This window comes from Geotrypetes seraphini, chromosome 1 (genome assembly GCF_902459505.1).
Source record: "Geotrypetes seraphini chromosome 1, aGeoSer1.1, whole genome shotgun sequence".
Classification (NCBI taxonomy): Eukaryota; Metazoa; Chordata; class Amphibia; order Gymnophiona; family Dermophiidae; genus Geotrypetes; species Geotrypetes seraphini.
This window is the reverse complement of record NC_047084.1, coordinates 435,169,062-435,193,246: the sequence shown is the minus strand read 5'-3', so window position 1 is coordinate 435,193,246 and position 24,185 is coordinate 435,169,062. Positions and strand designations below refer to the sequence as shown.

The 24,185-nt window shown below is 43.9% G+C and overlaps 1 protein-coding gene across 7 annotated transcripts in view; it reads right to left on the bottom strand.

The window, feature by feature from the left end:
* The window catches only part of SLC24A2 (solute carrier family 24 member 2), a 478,660-nt gene that overhangs the window by 281,835 nt on the left and 172,640 nt on the right, over positions 1 to 24,185 (bottom strand). For all 7 annotated transcript variants that reach the window (XM_033919559.1, XM_033919567.1, XM_033919576.1 and 4 more), the window contains one exon: positions 16,962 to 17,093. In XM_033919559.1, the coding sequence (XP_033775450.1) occupies positions 16,962 to 17,093 (132 nt within the window). The remainder of the gene's footprint in view (positions 1 to 16,961; positions 17,094 to 24,185) is intronic.

The window sequence follows — 24,185 nt, the reverse complement described above, 5'->3', positions numbered from 1 at the left end:
GCAGCTGCTGTCCACCAGCGCTTCCCGGCTCCCAATTCAAGCAAGCCACCATCCTATAGAAGCACGACCTCTCAGCTCTTGAGCCAAGCCGGTCGCCGCCCCGACAACGCGCGCGCCACCCTAGCAAACTTTGGTTGTGGAACAAATCGTCTGAGTTTGCATTATGGCCTATGGGGAACTTTGCTTTGATATACGAGTGCTTTGGCTTACGAGCATGCTTCTGGAATGAATTATGCTCGTAAACCACTGTATTTCTAAGTTTGATGCTCTTCTGTCTAGAACAGGGGTGTCGAAGTCGGTCCTCGAGGGCCGCAATCCAGTCAGGTTTTCAGGATTTCCCCAATGAATATGCATGAGATCTATGTGCATGCACTGCTTTCAATGCATATTCATTGGGGAAATTCTGAAAACCCGACTGGATTGCGGCCCTCGAGGACCGACTTCGACACCTGTGGTCTAGAACATTAGGGGGGAGCAGCTTCACTCCTTCACCAGTAGCACACGCAAATTTAATTATCTCACTAGTTATTTCCATCTCTAGATCATTGATAAACATATTAAAAAGCAGCGGGCCCAGCACAGACCCCTGGGAGAACCCCACTATTTACCCTTCTCCATTAAAAATATTGATCATTTAAACCCACTCTCTGTTTTCTGTCTTTCAACTAGTTCTCAATCCAAAAAAGGACAATACCTCAAAAGTCGTTCATGGGGTACTTTGTTAAGTGGCTTTTGAAAATCCAAATGCACATTACCAACTGGTTCACCTTTATTCACATATTCATTCACCCCTTCAAAGAAATACATTAGATTGGTGAAGCAAGATTTCCCTTGAATAAAACCATGTTGGCTTTCTCTCATTAATTCATGCTTATGTATATGTTTTGTAATTTTGTTCTTTATAATAGTCTATACCATTTTGCCCGGCACAGGAGTCAGACCTACTGGTCTATAATTTCCTGTGTCACCTCCATTATTTTGGTACTATACTGGATTTTAAAGAATAATTACTAATTACTAACAGTAGCCCTGCAAGTTCATTTTTCAATTCTATCAGCAGTTTGGTATGTATACCATCCGGCCCAGGTAATTTGCTACTGTTCAAGTTGTCAAATTGACCCATTACATCATCCTGTGTTAGAGAGATTTGTATAAGTTTCTCTAATTCATCTGAATTGAATACTATTTCTGGCATCGGTCACTCCCCCCCCATCTTTCTCAGTGAAGACCAAGCAAAGAATTCATTTAATCTCTCCGCTATGACCTTGTCTTCCCTGAGAGCCCCTTTTATCCCTTGGTTGTCTTGTGGTCCAACCAATTCTCCTCCCGGCTTCTTGCTCTTAATATACCTAAAAAAGTTTTTACTGTGTGTTTTTGCTTTAATCTTTTTTGCAAGATCTCTCTTCACCTTCCTTATTATTGCGTTGCATTTGACTGACATTTCTTGTGTTGTTTACAATTATTTTTAGTCGGATCCTTCTTCCAGTTTCTGAAGGATTCTCTTTTAGCTCTAAAAGCTTCCTTCGCCATACTTGTTAACTACGCCAGCTGCCATTTGGTCTTCCTTCCTCCATTTTTAATACATGGAATATATCTAGTCTGTGCTTCCAGGATGGTATTTTTCAATAACATCCACGCCTGATGTATATTTTTGACCTTTGCAGCTGCACCTTTCAGTTTCTTTTTTACCATTCGTCTCATGTTATCATAACCTCCTTTTTTAAAGTTAAGTGTTTATTGGATTCCTGTGTAAACTTATTCCAGTGATTATATCAACAATGATCACTGCTATCAAGTGGCCCCAGCACTATTACCTCCCTCACCAATTCGTGTGCTCCAAGAACTAGATCTAGAATTGCTTCACCACTTGTTGGTTCCTGAACCTGCTGCTCCATAAAGCAGTCCTTGATTTCATCAAGGAATTTTATCTCCCTAGCATGCCCTGATGATACATTTACCCAGTTTGATAGCCTCCCTAATTTCTGATAACATTTTAGCATTTGTCCATTCATCCTGGTCAGGCGGATGGTAGTACACTCCTATCACTATCTTTTTCCCCCCTTATGCATGGAATTTCTACCCATAGGGATTCCAAAGTGTGTTTCTGTTCCTGAAAAATTTTTAGTCCATTCAATTCAAGGCTCTCCTTAACATAAAATGCTGCCCCTCCACCAATTCGATCCACCTTATCACTACAACATAACTTGTACCCCAGTATGACGGTGTCCCATTGGTTAATTTCCTTCCACTAGGTTTCAGAGATGCCTATTATATCTATCTTTTCTTTAGAGCAATATATTCTAACTCACTCATTTTGTTTCTTAGGCTTCTGGCATTTGCATACAGACATTTCAAACACTATTTGTCATATCTATTTACAATTTGTTAAGCAGTTGGCATAGATAATTTGCAATCTTTAAAACCAGTCTGCTCTGATTTTAAGGAAACCTGCTCTACTGCAGCCTGTATTGCAATCTCACTATCAGAATGCTCTGTCTTCCCTTTTATGATGATATCTTTTAAAGATACCTTGTCCAGAACTGTAGAGGGGCATAATCGAAAGGGATGTCTAAGTCCGTTTACGTCCATCTCACAAGTCGTCCAAATTAAAAAACAGCTTAAGACACATTTTCGAAAAATATGTCCAACTTTTGTTTCGTTTCGAAAATCATCTAATTATACGTCCTGCCGATCTGATCGTCCAAGCCACTAAATCGTCTATCTTTTTACCACATTTTCGTCCAACTTTCCGTCCAAGTCTAAACGCCAGAACAAGCCCTGTTGGACGTGGGAGGGGTCTGCAAAGTGATGGACTGCATACCCAAACATGCTACCTTACAGAGCACTGCTGTGAACTTCACAAAAAGGGTGCAATGTCTTCTCCTCACTACAGCTCCCTTATAGGTCATGATGAGCCCCTCAAACCACCTCCAGCATCCCATAGACCCACTTTTCTACCACCCCAATAGCCCTTATGGCTGTAGGAGCCTCTTATATGCCAGTACAAAAGGGTTTTGGGGGTGTATAGGGGACTACACATGTTTAAGGATCAATGCAGTGATTACAGGGGCTTATGGGCATGGGTCCTCCACTCCATGAGTCCCTAACTCACCCCCAAGATGACTTAAGCTGCCTCTGGGCTGGACAACTAAGCTTTCCTATGCCAGGCGGCCAGGAGATGATAGTCTGGAGGCTGAATTTTAAAGTTATGATTAAAATTTTTATGGGGTGGGGGGTTGGTGATCACTGGGATAGTGTTGGGGGGGGGGGGGTCTGTTTTATGTGTTTGCAGTGCTTATCTGGTGACTTTAGATGTGTTTTTGTGACTTAAACCATGTTTTACATGGTCTAAGTCACAACATCCAAGTTCTGTCTAGTCTCTGTTGTAAAACTTTCGGTTATAAATGCTGTACGACTGAGTCTAAGCCTGCCCACGTCCAGCCCAACTCCCACCTATCGACACGCCTCCTGAAATGCCCCGTTTAGTTTTGGTCGTTCAGCGGCACTATGAAGGCCTAGGTTGTTTAGAAATATGTCCAAAACCCATTTTTATTATCGGCACTTGAACGTTCTTGAGAAATGTTCGTCCAACCTGTTAGATTTGGTCAGAACTGGCTCATCAATTCAAACTGGTTCTGATCCATTTAAACTGTTTGAAACCAGTTCTGATTGGTTCAAACTGACCAGTTCTGATTGGACCTGTCCCGCATAGCTTTAATGTATAATTAGCGAGGTAGACAGGATAGCTGCTGATGCTTCTGGTCACTCCTGTTCCATAGGGGGGAAGGATCGGCAGAGTGGGCACCTTACATTGTATTATTTTAATTTTTTGGGAACATAATTCCCTGGAGTATATTTGGGCCCTGATGCACAAATGTCTGCCATGCATATAAGACTGACTGTAGCCTGTTTTACATGCATGGTAGCTCAGCTTCCAATACACATAAGAGTTCTTGAGAACTACAGTACTCCCCCGAAATTCATGGGGGTTCCGTTCCACGAACCCCCACGAATTTTGAAAAACCGCGAATACGGTTTTTCAGTTGATCAAAGGCAGGAGAGGGCAGCTGGGGTGCCAGCGGGTGCTTAAATCGTACTTACGAAGCCGGGGCACATTTTCTGACTTCCTCTTCCTGGTACTAAAGTCATGGTTACACCAATCAGGAGCTGCTTTGATATGCCAGATAGCGTGTCAAAGCAGCTCCTGATTGATGTAACCATGACTTTAGTACCAGGAAGAGGTGGTCAGAAAATACCGCGAATTACTGAGTCCGCGATTTGCGAACCGCGAATTTGCAGGGGTTTACTGTACTGCCGTAGCAACTACCGAGAACCTTATGCAAATACATTACAAGGAGCTCACTAGTATTTAAATGAGCTCTCCTTGTGATACACAAAAGGGAACGCCCTCTTACAAGGTAGAATTTTGTGGGAGGTCTAGAGCTGCCAAGTAGCTGTTTTGCCAGTTTATGTCCCACGCTTATGGGCAGATGAACACAGCTATTAGGCATGGGACATACACTCACATAACAGACACAATAGCTGCATCTTTCAAATCAATCAAACTTGTCAGGGTCAAACTCTCAGCCACAGGCTGCTTAGGCAGAGCTCTAACCACTAAGCCACTCCTGTGCTTGAGCTTGGAAGCAGCAGGAAACAAAAAACTTCCAACCTATGATATATATATATTTTTTTGCTGCTGCTTACTAGTTATGGCTCCTGAAGTTGTGGGTTTGATCCTGGGCAAGTCACAAATAAAAAATAATAATAATAATTAAAAAAAAGGATAGCCAACAACTGCTTACAGCTCCGCGATTGGGAGCCTTACTGCGCAGAAGACCGATTTGCTCTATTGTGCAGGCACAGTTCCTCCCCCTTTCACCGGGCTGCACAGCACCAAGTACTGAGCATATAGTTTGCATGCTATCTGTGCTGAGTTTAGCCCGGAAAAACAAAATCGCTCCCAATCTGGTATTCTTTTACCAGATTGCTAGAGCTTTGTGCGTCTGGCCCTAAGTTACAGAGGTCCTACGAGGGAGGCAGCTGGCAGGATTTCTTCCATACTGGGTTTAAAAGTGCCTCTGCTGTCCCTTTCCTGCTGCCATAGGTATTGCCCCCTCATCAAGGTATTTAATTTAACCCACCAACTTTAGCCTTCCCAAACTGCTGAGTCACTGACCGCCTATGCATGTACTAAAGGGAATGCCAGTGCCTGCATGTAGATAGAAAGTTCCCCTATCAAGTGAAGACTACCTAAATTGTGATGCTAAAGTCTTCTTTTTTTCTGTGCTATAGACATTTCTATACTATTGCTGCTAAAGTTTACCTCAGAACCCCCTTTTTTTTAAGGGGGGTTTGAAACAAGACTGAGCATATGGGGGCAAATTCTCAAAAAGGTTGCCTAAATTTAAGCACCCAAATTTGGGTGTAATTGCCATTATAGAATACCGCTTAAGTTGGCATTTATACATACAACTTTAGGCGCGAGCACTTACCACCATGTCACCGCTTGGCATAAATGTTCATGCCTAAATGCTGGGAGATGTGCAAGTTAAATGATAAAATGCTATCACGCGCGCCTCTGCAAACCACATCCCTGGCCAGTCCATGTGCCCTTCTGCAGTTGCACTCTATAGCAGTTAGGTGCTAGGTTTGAGTTTAAGTGCAAATTAGTGCACAAGTTATAGCATGTGTTCAGATAATTCAATATCTCTATTAATTGCCAGGGCAGGATTAACTAATAGGCCAAGTAGGCATGTGCCTAGGGCCCGAAATGGTCAGGGGGGCCCGATGAAGGAGGGCATCAACACTGTTTTTTCCAAACGGCAATTGGCCCCTCCAGCATCGATCGGCAACGCGGGCCCCCCCCGATCAGCAATGCATCCTCTCTCCCCCCCCCCCCATTGACGGAAAGTAAGACAAGCAAGCAAGGCGGGTAAGAAAGGCAACGGGAACTGTAATTGTGCAAGCGGTGCTGCTTGTCGAAAGCTTCCCTCTGACGCAGCTTCCTGTTTCCGCCTGGGCGCATGGTGGGGGCGGGGCGGGACAGGGGGGCCCAGTGTACTTGTGTGCCTAGGGTCCCTCGACGAATTAATCCTGCCCTGTTAATTGCACCAAAAATAGTTTTCAATCTTACATATGCTCAGTCCTATAGGAAAGCCCTATAGGAAAACCCACCGCCTAACCACTGCATATGTGTCAATGATTGAAAGCTTAAATGATTTTCAACACTACTTTAAATGTTTACATGAGCTGCAAATTCAAAACTTCCTGACTTATAATTAAGTCAAAGAACTTATCTGTAAAATATTTTAGCGGGTCCTGGGTCTTTAACTTATTAATTTACAGCTCATTTATGATACTTCAAGCTAATTGGTGTCTAATTTAAAAAAATTAGGTGCACAATTGACCCTATTCTATAATTTGTATATGCAATTTTGTGCGCTAGTCACAAAATTGTGTGCCAAAGTTTAAAAAACTAGGGGCATAGAGTTTTCTTTGAGGAGCAGAGTGAAAGATTCCATTGGATCTTACAATGTAGAGTCCTCCATCTCAGAATCCAGGTTAAGGACACTAAAGCTTGCTTTTTAAACACCTTGCAACCTCTAGAAGTGGACTTTTGCTTTTCTCAGCACTGCCCTGCAGAAAAAGGCATTATAGTAATCATACTTCCATGGACTACTGGCTATCTCAAAGAAAGGGAAACAGTCTTACTCCTTTCTAAATTTTACATTTGTCTCTTTTTACTCATAGACTGTTTATCACCTCACCTTTACCCTCTGTAAGGATAGGTCAATGCTTGCCAAACCCAGTCATCCACAATCTTCAATACAACTGGATTTCAGAATAATCATAATACATAAAGTCAATGAAGGAAAATCTATTTCATACATATCAATCCCTAGTCTTAGGTCTACTGGACTATTGCAATTCCCTCTATCTACCTTGCCCTGCCAACATGATAAAACAACTTCAGACTATACAAAACACTGCCCTCAGACTGATCTACTCCCTGAGAAAATATGATCATATTACAACTGCCTTCCTAGACTCTCACTGGCTATGCAAGCACGAATTCAATTCAAATTCTACTGTCTATTATTCAAAGCATTAAACGGCTCCGCCCCCCCTATCTAAACAACCGCCTAAACCAGATCCTCACCTCAAGACAAAGAAGAACTCCAAACCCTTTTGCCTTCCCTCCACTCAAGGGCACTCAGCACAAAAAGATGTTTGATAACCTTCTGGTGACGCAAGCAGCAAAACTTAACCACTCCATCTCCAACCTGTTGACGGCAACGGACGACTTCAAAACTTTTCGAAAAGAAATCAAAACTCTATTTTTCAAAAAATGTATCCAGATATCTTAACCCAACCCTTCCCCCTCCTCCTAGATAAATTCTCCCCCAAAACCTCCACTTAAATACCGTATTTTCGCGGATATAACGCGCACCTGTGTAAAACGCGCACAGGGGTATAGTGCGCAGAAATCACGATAATATGTACCAAAACTTTTCTATACCGCGCTCAGGCATATAACGCGCATGATGCCCGACGCTCCTTTCGCCCGCCCTGACTTTCCGTGCGCTGTCCCGACTCTCCGTTCACCCCCCCTGACTTCCGTGCACTGTCCCCCCTTGAAGTCCTTTCCCCCCTTGAAGGTCTGTCCCCATCCTGAAAGCCTGATGCCCCCCCCCGACGTCCGATACATCCCCCCCCCCGGCAGGACCACTCGCACCCTCACCCCGAAGGACCGCCGACTCCCCAACAATATCGGGCCAGGAGGGAGCCCAAACCCTCCTGGCCACGGCGACCCCCTAACCCCACCCCGCACTACATTACGGGCAGGAGGGATCCCAGGCCCTCCTGCCCTCGACGCAAACCCCCCTCCCCCCCCAACGACCGCCCCCCCCCAAGAACCTCCGCCCGTCCCCCAGCCGACCCGCGACCCCCCTGGCCGACCCCCACGACCCCCCCACCCCCCTTCCCCGTACCTTTGGAAGTTGGCCGGACAGACGGGAGCCAAACCCGCCTGTCCGGCAGGCAGCCAACGAAGGAATGAGGCCGGATTGGCCCATCCGTCCTAAAGCTCCGCCTACTGGTGGGGCCTAAGGCGCGTGGGCCAATCAGAATAGGCCCTGGAGCCTTAGGTCCCACCTGGGGGCGCGGCCTGAGGCACATGGGCCAAACCCGACCATGTGTCTCAGGCCGCGCCCCCAGGTGGGACCTAAGGCTCCAGGGCCTATTCTGATTGGCCCACGCGCCTTAGGCCCCACCAGTAGGCGGAGCTTTAGGACGGATGGGCCAATCCGGCCTCATTCCTTCGTTGGCTGCCTGCCGGACAGGCGGGTTTGGCTCCCGTCTGTCCGGCCAACTTCCAAAGGTATGGGGAAGGGGGGTGGGGGGGTCGTGGGGGTCGGCCAGGGGGGTCGCGGGTCGGCTGGGGGGGCGGTCGGAGGTTCTTGGGGGGGGGGCGGTCGTTGGAGGGAGGGGGGTTTGCGTCGAGGGCAGGAGGGCCTGGGATCCCTCCTGCCCGTAATGTAGTGCGGGGTGGGGGTAGGGGGTCACCGTGGCCAGGAGGGTTTGGGCTCCCTCCTGGCCCGATATTGTCGGGAAGTCGGCGGTCCTTCGGGGGGGGGGGGATGTATCGGACGTCGGGGAGTCGGCCGGGCAAGAGGGCTTGGGCTCCCTCTTGCTCCGATCGTGGATGCGGGTGCGGGTGGGAGCGCGTGCGAGCGGTCGTTCGGGGTGGGGGTGCGAGCGGTCCTGCTGGGGGGGTGAATCGGGCGTCGGGCGGGGTGGGAACTATGTTTAAAAACTTTTCTATACCGCGCTCAGGCATATAACGCGCGAGGGGTATGCGCGGTAGGTAAAATCGCGTATAACGCGCGCGTTATATCCGCGAAAATACGGTAATCTCTTCCTCCCCAAAACACCAACCAAGTATTCAGATCCCTGAAATGTAATGTAATCTTATTTGTATTCTAACTGTAATCTATTTGCTATATCACACAGTAACGTACAGTCAATTTAATATCCAATTTGCAAGTTCTTCCGGAATTAATCCAGCTACCTCTCCTCCCTTGTAACCAAAAAAAAACAACAACCAATACTGTTGTAACTTCACTGGAAATGTCCAGTTAGCTCTTTTGTAATCCGCCTTGAACTGCAAGGTATAGGCGGAATAGAAGTCCCTAATGTAATGTAACATATTCATTGCATAAATCCTCAAAACTGGACTGGCTAGATGTATTTCTTGAGACAGGTCTGGATTCCTTTGGTCCAGAATCATGTTGATTTTCATACTTTAGTGATCCTGGAAATCAGATTGGGAGGAAGTTCTTGATAACCAGTTTTGTGAATTAGAATAGGACACAAAGATAAGGTGTCAGCAGTTTACCACAGGATGGAGACAGAAACAGAGCCCAAGGGCTGGGGATGGAGACAGGGATAGAGACTGCAGGGACAAGACCAAAACGTTGTACCTGTGTCATTCTCTAAAAATTTGAGACCAATATCAATATGTAAAAACTTAAAACATCTTAGACAATTGACAACTGAATTCAATAATTTAAAAAACATCAGAAGCTGCTTTGGGATTTATATGACATCATTTGTGTCTCATCTGCCTTTCATGTGGCATCAAAAGTCTTATCTGCTGATCAAATTCCTACCATCTGCAACATCCTTCCATCATGTGCCCAGCTGTTCATATTACTGCTACTGTAACAGAGTCATCCATCATTGCTGGCATCAAGGATCGTTTTCAACATTTAATAAACACTTATTTTCCAGATGATGTAAAAACCTAGGCAACTGAGAAGGTTGAACCAAAACCAGATCAAAATGGAAGGCTCTATTTATGATTTCTAAACAGTTGTACAGAATATTGTCTCTTTTTAAACTAAACTAAACTAAGCCTTAAGTTTATATACCGCATCATCTCCACGAAGTGGAGCTCGACACGGTTTACAAAGCATAAAAATATAGGAAGAGAGGATTTAAATATAAAATCATGCGTCCGAGGCTTGTGCAAATGAGAACAGAGTCTGTGGGGATGAGGCGAAGACAGGGCTAAAGCCTATGGGGACAGGGACGGGGACAAACTTTGTTCCCAAGTCATTCTCTATTGTGAATCACTGGGCGATCTCCGATTATTCCTGGTTTGTTTTACCTGAACTATATCTTTAAAATACCTACACAATGCTTAACGAAAGATTAGGTTTATACCTTTGCTAATCTTCTTTCTTGTAAATCCATACTCTATTCCTTGACAAGTGGGTTATGTATCCCATCTCACGAGATCTCTTGTAGGAAGCTTAATTTACATATTTTTGAATCTCCTCTCTTACTTCAGGGCTGCCCTTTGACTTCTAGTTGATATAAAAGCAGACAGTCATACCTGTAAAGAACACAAAAAAGAGGGAAGGGTACAGGGATACTCCCCGAGAAACAAGTCTAATCTGTTCATATTAGAAACTGCATAACAATCATGAACGATCATAACAGAGTATAAACATCTTAAAATTCATAGAAACCAAAATATGTAAACAATAAGGAGACACAGCCTTAAAATTCATAGAAACCAAAATATATAAACAATAAGGAGACACAGCCTCCACTAACAGAGTGGGACACAAACCCCCAGGCCAAAGTGCACAATATGATTAAATGGTAATCTTAGAAAGGCTGGTCTAAGAAACAGAAGTGAAACTTATCAGTACTTATTGAGGCAGACAACTGGCGAATCAGCAATTACCAGGGTGGGTTCCAGGAAAAGAGTGTGGATTTACAAGAAAGATTAGTGAAGGTAAGAACCTAATCTTTCGTCCTTGCACAATTCCACTCTTTTCCTGGACATGTGGTGCGTAACAGAACGGTTCCTCATATTCAAGGTGGGACTGATGAGCTAGTTGCCAGTCTTTCTTGGAGGATTTGTGGGCTTTAGGCATAGAATCATGGCTGCATTTTGCTGGGGATTGAGGAAGAATCAGGAATAAGACCTGCATGAAAATGTAGGCGACGGAAGAATCAGGAATAAGACCTACATAAAAATGTAGGCTAAGGAAGAATCGGGAATAAGACCTGCATGAAAATGTAGGCGAAGACCCCTGAGACCCCGCAAAATAAAGTTATACTTCTAAGAGAGACATTGTGCTTATGAATTCAAGCCTCTGGACAATCATATTTCTGCCTGTTAGCAGGAGACAATATGCTCTATGACAGATTCACTTTTGCTCTAGTAACTGGCAGAGATCTGCCGACTGTGACATCCTTGGATAAACTCAAGCAACAGTACAGGATAAAATGTCCTACCAAAGAATTATCAGAACTATTGACAGAACTACAATCAAGCTCAGAACAGAGGAGGCCTGTCCTCAGCAATTATTGCCTTAGTATTAAGAATGCAGTGTCAGGGAAATAGAAAGGTCAGTTTTGACACTAGGTGATGTCATGCTTAAATATGGCTCCATGATAAGTGTATAGACCATATAGCCAATAGAAATGATGCATGTGACAAACCAATGGAAAGTGAGAATGTAATCTGTAACTACCCTAGGCTACTGAACTAAAGTATATAAGTGGCAGGCCGGCTGGCATAGCCCGGAGAGGCGGGGGGAGAAGAGAGGGAGAACGGATCTATGAACAGAAGCTAGACACTTTGTATGTATGTTCTCCTTTTAGCCCAATGTGCTGTACTTTGTTGTTTCATGTGAGCTCTTTTGTTTATTGCTAATAAACCTAAATTATAACAGCAATTGGATTGTTGCGAGGTCAGTTGTGTTCCCCCCGGCCCATTTTCACCCTTTTGGACTGCCCATGGATGAGCAGTAGAACCCCCCCCCAAAGGGGCGGGGGGGTCTAAAGTCAATGCCACTCCCCCTCTCACATGCCACATGGCACTTGGAACACGGATCCTTACCCGTTAGCCATCCGCCACAAATGGGGAATGATACTCACTGTACCATGCTATGTGCTGGGAGCCGCAAAATAGAAGCTGAAACAGCTTACAGGGAGAACCTCTGCCTCGTAAGCCTTGTAACCTGGACTGTCTGTTTTCTGACTGCCTCTTGGGCCCAACTCCTCGGCCAGAGACCTCCACCACACCCCAAAATGCCACACACACGAACGGATGGAGGAACACAGTCGGCCTCGATCCTAGATACACCTCCACGGAGCCATACAACCTGTGCTCAAATCTACTAGCGGACAATCCTGGGGTGAGCAACTCTCCTAAGGGAAAAGTCCCTGAGCCCTGATCTGTGAATGCAGACTGTCCAGGTGAGCGCATTGCAAAGCAGCCATCCCCTGGAAACAGACTTTTCCAGGCACAGTTTGTGATCTCCTGTAGCCAGAGCTGTCCCCATGAGGGAAGCTCTGCAGCACAAGAACACGAAGCACAAAAATATTGAAGTTAGAGAAAAAATAAACACGAGCAGAAAAAGACTAGCTCTTACTGTCTTCAACTTAGAAAAGAGATGGCTGAGAGGAAATATGATTGAACTCTACAAAAATCCTGAGTGGAGTAGAACGGGTACAAGTTGATCGATTTTTCACTCTGTCAAAAATTACAAAGACTAGGGGACACTCAATGAAGTTACAGGGAAATATTTTTTAAACCAATAGGAGGAAATTTTTTTTCACTCAGAGAATAGTTAAGCTCTGGAACGCATTGCCAGAGGTTGTATTAAGAGCAGACAGCGGAGCTGGTTTTAAGAAAGGTTTGGACAAGTTCCTGGAGGAAAAGTCCATAGTCTGTTATTGAGAAAAACATGGGGGAAGCCACTGCTTGCCCTGTATTGGTAGCATAGAATTTTGCTACGGCTTGGGTTTTGGCCAAGTACTAGTGACCTGGATTGGCCACCGTGAGAATGGGCTACTGGGCTTGATAGACCATTAGTCTGACCCAGTAAGGCTATTCTTATGTTCTTATGTCACTGTAGGAAGACAACTGGAAGTCAGAGGGCAGTGCAGAGGTAAGAGGGGAGGTTCAAAAATATGTAGATGAAGCTTCCTACGAGAGATCTCACAAGATGGGATACATAATCCACTTGTCCAGGAATAGAGTGGGATTGTACAAGAACAACAGATTCCTAACCAAAGTGTTGCTGCCTTGTTCCCAGGAATGCAACACATCTGAACAGTATCAATTACAACTTAAAATACAGTTTAATTAATAGCCAATTTTCTTGATTAAGGAGCCCTACAGAAGCATAACTGCGTTATTTGGCAGGATGTCAATAATGGACAGACATCTCAAAAAGAAAATCAAATTTCAGTTCATCTAACACAGATTTATTCAATTTACAAACCGTTATTCATAAAACAAGCAAGGAAGTGAAATGTGGGCATGGATTTCACAACATTCTCAAAAATGCTCTGAAATCTATGCTTACATGTCAACTGTTAGAAAATGCTTTTTCCCCAACCAACATAATGAACAGGGCAGATTTCATGGACCACCTGGCTACGCTAGTCTCATGCCTCCTGTCTCGACAGGAACAAATATTACTCATAGAAAATACAATAAGCACATTCTCTTCCATTTGATGATCAGCAGAATGGACTCGTCAGCTGTCCCAAACCACAACTCTCCTCTTTGGTAGCCAGCCAGATAAAATCTATCTATCCATCCTATGGCATGATATCTCCTTTCCCCATAATTAGGGTTACCAGGCGTCTGGATTTACCCAGACATGGCCTCTTTATAGAGGACATGTCCGGGCGTCTGGATGGCTTTTCATAACCCGGTACTGCCTGGGATTTGAAAAGCTTCCAGCTCGGGACCACATCGGAAGGGCATGTGCACATGCGTGGATGTAACGCGGCGATGTCACACGCCTATGTAACGTACATGTGACAACATTGCGTCACAAGTGCACATGGGCAAATGCTCTCCCAACTTGGCTCTGAGCATAAGAACAGGGTGAGGGGCGGGGCTAGGCTGGGACAGAATGGGGCAAGGCTGGTTGGAACTGGGTAGGCCTAGGGGCAGGGCAACGGGTCCGGATTTTACAATCGTAAAATCTGGTAACCCTACCCATAATCCAATTGATGCCATTTTCAATAGCATAAGTGTCAAGTACAAATCTTTCCTCCAAATATGACTCCCTTTGGACCATAGGGATGGAAATTTCATGCCTCCGAATCAGGGTTCTCAATCCAGTCCTCAGGACACACTTAGGCAGTCAGGTTTTCAGGATACCCACAACGGAGATATCGAACAAATTTATCTCATGCTTATTCATTGTGAATATCCTGAAAACCTGACTAGCTAGGTGTGTCTTGAGGCCTGGGATGGATTTTTTTTTTTTAAATCATTTTTATTAAGGAGTCAACAAGAGAAACAGGCAGGTTACATAGAGAAAATAGGCAAACAGATGCATCAACGAAAAAGGAGACAATGTTCAACGACAACAGCACTTAGTAATGCTCTTCCAACCCTGAGGTGATAGCTTATTTGGCCCTGTGGAAGGTGTTTTTGCGGTTACCTTTAGTCTACAGACATGGGGAGTGGAGTGATTGAATGGGGAGTGTGCATGGGGTATGGTTGGTTTGAGCAGAGTGGTGTGCGTACTGTCATTTGAGTAGGGAACTTAGGGGGTTGGGTCTGTTATATTGCAATGAAAAAATTTTATGGAGATGATGAGGGAAACGGATTGTTCTTGATCTTGGATAGTCCAGGGATGGATTTAATCATTGTTATCCTAACTGAAAAAGGCTGGATGGTTTCAGTACCGCATCCTGTTAATCCATAACCAGGCACATTTTGAATTATCTGTTACTTATGCTTCTGAAGGGCAAGATGGTAGACTCAGGAGTAATGTCAGGAAATACTCTTTCACGGCTTGCCTGTGCATGTGTACGCCTAACTCTGCTCAAGCAAAAGCTTTGTGCTGATCTGGGCCACTTGCTGTCTCCTCTTCTGCACACGCATAAATCAGCGCATATGCACAACTGGCTCTAACACTTAAGGGCACATTCTATAAGAAGCGACCAAAAGTTAGGCGCAGAAATAAGCACCATTCAGCGCGATTCATGTAAAATTGGATGCTGTTTAATGAATCACGCTGAGCGGCACCTATTCTGGAGGCGCTCAATAAATAGACTAAAAGTTAGGAGCCTATATGAGCGCATATGCACGTTTAAAGAGTAGCGATTCTGCGACAAGGCTCCTAACACGTAGCCACGCCCAACGTGCAAAGCGCCTATTTTTCTTTTTGAAGGCCGCCTAAATTTTTAGAGGCCTCTTATTGCAGAATTGCTCTTTCTTGATAGGCGCCTAAGTTTCAATTATTGCTGATCAAAAAGCTTAATTGAACTTGTTAATCAATTTAAATAGGCGCTTCCAAAATAGAATTTGGGCCTTAGTACCACGGCTCTGCTCTCTCCAACGCAGCTGCCTCCCCCTGCCACCATTACTCTGCCCCTGCCCTAAGGCTACTCCTTGCTGCCAGCCCTAACCCAACTGAACCTGGGTCATGGACGCAACAACTTGGATACTGCACGTCCGGCAACAAACCCCCAACATGCATCCAGTGAGTTGTTATTTATTTTTTCCCCTCACTGTTGTACACATAAAATGACTTTTATAAAAATTATCTTGTATTTGAAAAGTGAGCATGGTGCAATTATGTGCATGCTTATAAACAACTTTAGAGATGGTGTATTCAGGGGAAGAGTTAGATGCGGTGCAGGCAAGGTTGCGATTTACATAAAATGTGCATATATATATGTTATTTAGGCACTAATATGTATGCTTGCTCCAAAGAGGTGTAATTGTCTATGTCAGTGGCGTAGTAAGGGGAGGGGGCAGACCGCCCCCCAGGCACCTCCACCCCCCAAGCCACACTTGTAGCCTCCCTTCCCCGCGCCCCATTCCTCTTTAAAATCTTTGCCAGCATAAGCAACTAACCCTGAAATCACTTCCGGGTCGTGGGGCCCGGAAGTGACGTCAGAGGGAAAGCCAGCACGAGCAGCAGGTGGAGAAGCTGCTTGCGCTGGCGAAGATTTAGAGCTATGGGGGTGGGAAGGGATGGCGCAAGTGTGGCATGGGGGGGGCGTGGAAAGAGTGGGGGGTGCCACCCATGCTCGCTTCGTCACTGGTCCATGCCTTCAAAGTAGATTCTAAAGACACATATGTGCACGTGTATCTTTATAAAATAGGTGATAGACACCTTCCTGCCCTATGCATATGTGGTTATATAAATGCATGCATGACCTCTTACAAAATCCAACAGGCATAATAGTAAGTACCATGACATGTTGCCAAATTTGCATAGAGCGTGGTTGGAGTCACATGTCTAGATGATGAAATAATGTAATTTACATGTGCATATGTGCCTTTATTTACACATGTTCCTGATAAGGTGCAAGCGATTGCACCTACATTCATAACATGTTCTCTGCCAGATACTCTAGTACTTTATAAAGACAAGTAAGCACCTGCTTATCTTTTTAACAAAGCATCTAGGTAGGTGCCCACCTATAGTGCCTTGTTTGCAAAATTACCCTCTTCATGTCTAAGGACGACCAAACCTTCTTGTAATTTATATTTCTGAACTATTAGAAATGTTATTGTCCTCTCTTCATTCCTCCAATGAGTTCATTTGGGGGAGGGGTAATTTAATAATTTTTTTTTCCACAAGTGAAATCAGGTTTAATGCATGCAAAAGGGTTTTTATAAAATCCCCAACTTGGTATGCTAAAAAAAAAAAAAAGATACGCATGTTGAGAAAACAGTAGATGTGTTCTTGGAGATTTTGGCTGAAATGGGGGCAGAGTTACAAAGCATGCATGGTACTTAAAATTATATTTTTACCAGCTTCCAAGCAATGCAGACTCCAAAGTGTCTTTACAAACTAATCCACAAATAAGTGCTTTTGTGTCCTCTTAACCTAGCTGCCCTGTTTTAAAAAATTACCTCCTTTGAGATTTTAAACACAAATAAGTGGTCCCACCTCCTTAAGTTCAGCACTTTCCGTGTCTATCGCATGGCGTGGTTTCATCGCCATGGATTCTTGTTCCTGCAGCGCTCTTTGCCCTCTCTGTTCTTCGCGGAGCACAAGGATGTTGGGTTGCTCTTGCTGATCCTAGAAAGAAACAACAGTGGCAAAATTAATAACATCATTCGAAATATAAACAAAGAAGGTACTTACAAAAGCTGTTAAGACAATGAGACCAATTTTAATTTCATGCTCTTATTAAGGTAGTATAAAGAAATAAAACAAAACAAAAAACAATGGAAATGCATTGAGTTACTCCTTTGTTTTTTGTTTTATTTTGGTTTATTCATAAGTGCTATGACGTCATCACGTTTTAGTGCGTGATCACGCCGTACAGTGTCCTTTAAAACCTTGGCGGTCATTCCGCTCTGGTTACCTTTCAAAGCAGTAAACCTGCGCCATTCGCGCTTTCATATAGGAGACATTTGTCCATCCTGGTGAGTCCTTTTGCTGTTTAGCCGTGAGCTAAGTTTAAATTGTTTTAACTTTTATGTGAAAAAAGCCTTTTATTTAATTTTTGAATAAAGTATTGACGTTTTAACTTTGTTTTTCTCAGAAACTCTATACCCATCGCATGTTTTTTCCAACAATTCCTGTGTGTTCCCTGAGGCAGGATCGAAACGTGCACGTCGGAACCCGCAAGCTACAAGTTAAGTTTGCTTAGTTCTTGGACTTTAAAATCTATTCAATCATTATAGTGCTTATTTTTTCAACTTACAAGCATACATGGAATGATATAATGATACCGTTTACCCTTCATGCGATGATTGGGCTGTGAGGTGGTTTTTCTGGGGCTTGCCCCAGTTTTCCCCTCCTTGATTCTGAGCAAGTTTTGGTGAACTGTGTTACATCATTCAATTAACTTTACCCTTTGAACAGGTCCATAGAGTGATTTTTTCTATCTAATACATGCACCTTTTCACTCTTGTTACATTGTGTGTAACTTGTCCCCAATTTCTATATTTGACTAGAGTCTGCAACTTTCTCTGGGGTTAATATTTTACAATGGCTACTTCAGGTTGGGATCTCACCTTATCATACAGTGAACAGCAGGCCAACGATCTGTTGGCGGAATTTCAATTATTTTCTGCAACTGAACAAGGTGCCTCTTTTTCTGATTGGGACACATTAGAAACTACTCACAAACGCATTATCAGAGCTGAATTGCATGCTGCCACGTTAGCAGAATATTGTAGGCTGAAACGTATACCCAGAGGTCTGCGCATGCGTACGGAGCCACGTCTATTTTTAGACAATACAAATTTTTTACAGAAATGGAATGCCATTTTGAATAAGTGTTCTTATGACCTGATGTTATTGATCATTGAGACCACCAAGGTTGAGTTAGATGAATATAAAATTGATTTACAATCACAAGTTGAGTATTTGAAGGCACATGTGCAAGATGACACCTATATTATACAATATCAAGAGCTGACTAAAAAACTAGATGATTTCAAAGTGGAATTAAGAGGGTCTAAGATTAAAAAGCTCCGTAGAGATGAGCTGGATTACCAACGAGGTTTTGTGTATGCCTGGATGGATAAATCCAGACGTAGAGTGAATAAACGACCAACGTATGCTCAAACCTCTAGTGACACCTCTGAAGAAGATTCACATTCTAATACTACACGTAGTGTCACTATTGCACCTGGCACTACGGCTCCCGCTCAAAAAAAGTCTTTTTTAGTGTCAAATCAAAAATCAAGCAATCAAAGACCCTCGCGATACAAAACACCCAAACCATAGGGTCGTCCCAAATATTCAACTTGTCACATAGAACGCTCACAGAAGTTGAAATGCAAGTCCTCTCTAAAGGCCTTGCATTTGTTCCTACCACACGATATGACTCACTTGACACACGCATATGTTTGTTTAAATTCATTCGCAAATTAAAACTTAAACATTTTTTTCAAGACATACATGCTAACCAAGATCAACAAACAGACATTCAAGCCAATCAAGATCAACAGATAGATATTAGTGTGGATGATGTTAAGATTACTTCAAGGAGATTAAAATCCACATGGTGTCCTCCCGGACCAGTTGATCCCCACATCCAAGTCTTTGAGCACCTGGTGGAACGTGACATTATTGAGCTTGAGTCACAACAAATGCGTGCCAAAGATAACCTTACTCCTTCACAAAGACAAGCGTTAAAATCTTTGTCATCAGACAAAAACATTGTAATACGCCCTGCTGACAAAGGTGGTGGTATTGTGGTGTTAGATACATCTTCATATGTCCAAGAAGCTAACCGTCAGTTACTAGACCATACATACTATAAATTGATCGATCATGATCCTACCACAGAATTGACTGATGGCATTGCACATCTCCTAATTCAAGCTTTGGAGGCTGGTACGATTTCTGAAGGGGAGTACAAGTTTTTGCGTTGTTCACACCCTGTTATTCCAGTTATATACTTCGTCCCCAAAATTCACAAATCAATGGTTAACCCACCTGCTCGCCCTATTGTGGCAGGTATAGGATCTATTTTAGAACCATTGTCAGAATTTTTAGATCTCCAGCTTAAAGACCAAGTTTCTTTATCTCCTTCTTATATCAAAGATACGGGGTCCATGATAAAATTTTTGGAAACTTTTCAAGATGTGCCTACTCATGCCATTTTAGTGTCTTTGGACATTGCTTCATTATATACTAACATCCCACAAGATGCAGCTATTCATATCATCACATACCACCTACAACAGAAAAGTCTATCTGACCAACGGGTCCAATTTTTAGTTAGTTTAGCCAAGGTGGCACTTGGCATGAACTACTTTCAGTTTGACCAGTCTTTTTTTGTACAAATTAAAGGTACTGCCATGGGTGCAAAAATGGCCCCCACTATTGCATGCCTATACGTGTCAGCTTTTGAACAACGGTACGTATATCCCTCTGAACATTACTCAAATCTGTTGATATGGAAACGATACATCGATGATGTATTCGCTGTCTGGTTGGGCACTCAAGAAGATTTAACATTATTTATGTTTTGGCTTAATCAAGGTGACTCCAATCTTCAATTTTCCATCAACTTTGATAAACATGTACTTCCGTTTTTGGACATAAATATTTCTTTACAGGACGGCAAGTTTTCTACTACAATCTTTAGGAAATCTACAGATAGAAATACCTTACTCAGGTATGATAGTCATCATCCGAAACATTTGCGTGATAACATCCCTACGGGGCAGTTTTTAAGACTCCGTCGGTTATGTTCTACTCAAAATGACTTTGTGCACAAAGCTGAAGACATGAAACATCGTTTTATTGAACGTGGGTATCCTCCCTCTGTTGTTAAAAGGGCTTATAAAAGAGCTTTATTTGCCCAAAGAGATGTGCTGTTTTCACCTTGTAACAGGGAGTCTGAATCTGAGTCCTCTCCAGTGTGTGTTATTCCTTATTCACAGCAAGCTTTTAAGATCAAACGTATCATAAAATCACACTGGAGTATATTACAACATCACGATGTTTTTCGGGAGTTTCCCCGTTTCGCCTACTCACGTAGCCGGAACCTCAAACAATGCCTGACAAAATCTCAATTTCTATCAGAGGGTCCTGCATCGAGCCCCCCTGGAAGCTGTCATTCTCCTTGCTCGTCCTGTAAAGTTTGCCCGTACAGTGTGCCCCTCACCAGCATCAATTTACCCTCGTGGATGTACAAACGTACTAACATACCCTCCACTAATTGTTCCACCAGTGGGGTTGTGTATGTCATCCAATGCCCGTGTGATAAACTATACGTGGGACATACCATCAGAAGCATCAAAACGCGTATTGGGGAACATCTTAGCAGAATATCTACTCGAGTTATGGAAGCTCCACTCACCCAACATTGGGTGAGCGAAAACCATCCCCTCACTTCAATGAAGTTTTCTGTTCTGGAAGTTCCAGTGTTACCCCGTGGTGGTAACTTAAAAGCAAAATTACACGTAAGGGAGCAACATTGGATTTTCAAACTTAACACCTTACATCCACTAGGTCTTAATAGTGAGATTGAGTGGCGGGTTTTCTTGTAATTCAGTTTTTTGTAATCCAGTTTTTGTTATTTAGTTTTTGCAATCCAGTTTTTGTTATTTAGTTCATTCAGATGTTTAGTTTATTCAGATGTTTAATTTTCATTTTTCATTTATTTTTTATTTTTTTGATTGACAGTACCCTTTCAGTCTCTCCGGCACTTGGTTTATTCATAAGTGCTATGACGTCATCACGTTTTAGTGCGTGATCACGCCGTACAGTGTCCTTTAAAACCTTGGCGGTCATTCCGCTCTGGTTACCTTTCAAAGCAGTAAACCTGCGCCATTCGCGCTTTCATATAGGAGACATTTGTCCATCCTGGTGAGTCCTTTTGCTGTTTAGCCGTGAGCTAAGTTTAAATTGTTTTAACTTTTATGTGAAAAAAGCCTTTTATTTAATTTTTGAATAAAGTATTGACGTTTTAACTTTGTTTTTCTCAGAAACTCTATACCCATCGCATGTTTTTTCCAACAATTCCTGTGTGTTCCCTGAGGCAGGATCGAAACGTGCACGTCGGAACCCGCAAGCTACAAGTTAAGTTTGCTTAGTTCTTGGACTTTAAAATCTATTCAATCATTATAGTGCTTATTTTTTCAACTTACAAGCATACATGGAATGATATAATGATACCGTTTACCCTTCATGCGATGATTGGGCTGTGAGGTGGTTTTTCTGGGGCTTGCCCCAGTTTTCCCCTCCTTGATTCTGAGCAAGTTTTGGTGAACTGTGTTACATCATTCAATTAACTTTACCCTTTGAACAGGTCCATAGAGTGATTTTTTCTATCTAATACATGCACCTTTTCACTCTTGTTACATTGTGTGTAACTTGTCCCCAATTTCTATATAATGATTAAGTGCAGCAGACTGAAAACCAGGAGACAGGAGTGGCGTAGCGAGGGTTAACTGGTGCTCGGGACAGTGGTGCCCCTCCCCCACCCTCTTCTCTGCCCCCCCCTTTCCTGGTACCTCCTGAGACGTGCGTGCCCCCCTTCCCTATACCTTTCAAATTTTCCAGGCAAGAGCAACAGCATGCACTTGCTACCCGTGTCATGCCAACGTAGGCGCAGGGCCCGGAAGTAACATCAGAGAGGTGACACCAACGTGGGCAGCACGTTCCTAATGTTGCTCGCGCAGGAAAAATGAAAGAGTTACAAGGGAAGGGGCGCACCCCTGACAAAGACCGTGCCCAGGGCAGATACCTATACCCACTATAACCTCCCAAACCCTGAAATGTCCTGTCTAAATTAGATTGTAAACTCTTCTGAGCAGGGACTGTCTATTATATGTTAAAATGTACAGCGCTGCGTACGTCTTTCAGCGCTATAGAAATAATAAACAGTAGTAGACCGCCCCTCCCTGCACCCCCTCCCCCTTACTACACCAGTGCCAGGAGATCTCAGGCTGAATCCCATTGCAGTTCCTTGTAATCTTCAGTAAGGAACTTAACCCTCCATTGCCTTGGTTACAAACTCAGATTGTGAGTTCCAGTGACAGAAAAATACCTGCTGTCTCTGAATGTGCAGATAGTCCCCGATTTAAGAACGCTTGACTTATGTCAAACTCGTAGTTACGAACCGGGGTACTGCCTCTCCCTTCCTGTGCCAATGCGCTCCTTCTTTCTCCCTTCCTTTCCAAACGTGACCCACCTCTTCCCTTCCATGTTCCAAAGCGCCCCTCATTGTCCCCCCCCCCCCATTACGCATCCTAAATTTGTGCCTCCTGCGTTTACTTCTTCTTGCCGGCTCTCTCCTCCCAGCTGCACTGCACTTGTCAAAGCCGCAAGCTGCGGCTCCAGCACATGGTCTCCTAGTCTTGCAAAGCTGCGATCTGCGGCTCGTGCATGCGGCCCGCTAACCCAGAAGCCTTCCCTCTGACAGACATTTCGAGGTGACAGACGTGTCGAGGTGGAAGAAGACATCTTCTTTCTCAAGGGACCCTCTGTCACAAGGGGGCATCCGTTCAAACTCAGAGGAGGGAAATTCGATAGTGACGTAAGGAAGTATTTCTTCACAGAAAGGGTTGTAGATCACTGGAACAAGCTTCCAGAGCAGGTGATCAAGGCCACCAGCGTTATTGACTTTAAGAATAAATGGGATGCCCTAGTAGGATCCTTACGAGGGTCGAGTTAAGGAACTAGGTCATTAGTACTCAGACTTAATGGGGTGGGTCAGTAGAGTGGGCAGACTTGATGGGCTATAGCCCTTTTCTGCCGTCATCTTTCTATGTTTCTATGTTTCTATGACATCAGATGGAAGGCTTTTGGGTCAGAAGACCGCATGCACGAGCCGCGGATCACGGCTTTGCAAGTTGAGGGGACCACATGCTTGAACCGCCGCTTGCAGCTCTGAGAACAGAAGTGCGGCTGGGAGGAGGAAGCTGGCAAAAGGAGGTAAATGCGGGAGGCATGAATTTAGGATGCGGAACGTAGGGGAATGTCGAGGGGCACATTAGGACATGGAAGGGAGGAGGAGGATCGTGTTGGGACAGGAAGAGAGGAAGAGGGACTGTGTTGGCAAAGGAAGGGAGAAGGAGGATCGTGTTGGGACACAGAAGAAAAGGAGGGGGCACAATCTTCAGACAAAGGATGGAAGAAAGGAGGGCGGGAGCATGAACATGGGACACAGAATGGAGTGAGGGAAGGGAGCATGAACTTGGGATATAAGATGGAAGAATGGAGGAAGTGAGGGAAAGAGATACCGAGGTGGGGGATGGAATAGTAAGGGAGAATTGCTGGCATGGGTGTCAGTGAGAGGGAGACATGGTGCACATGACGAAATGAAGAAAGCAGGTGAATTTTTGGGCATGGGGAAGGAGAAAGAAATATTGGACATGGTGGTGGGAGAGGCATAAGGTACACATGCATGGGGAAGAGAAATGAGAGGGAGAAATGTTGGATGTGGTGGAGAGGGAATAGTGGGACTGATTAAACAAAAATAAGTGTAAATCTCCTATCTTTTCTTTCTAATTAAACTACCGTACTTTATTTTGAGGACTGTTTCTTTAATGTTTTTATAGACTGTGTACTGTACAGGATCCGAGTTACATTCAAATTCATCTTAAGAATGGTTTAAAAAACAGAACTCGTTCTTAATCAGGGGACTGCCTATACATCATTTTAACAGCTCACAGAGCAGTACATAAGAAACAAAATAAT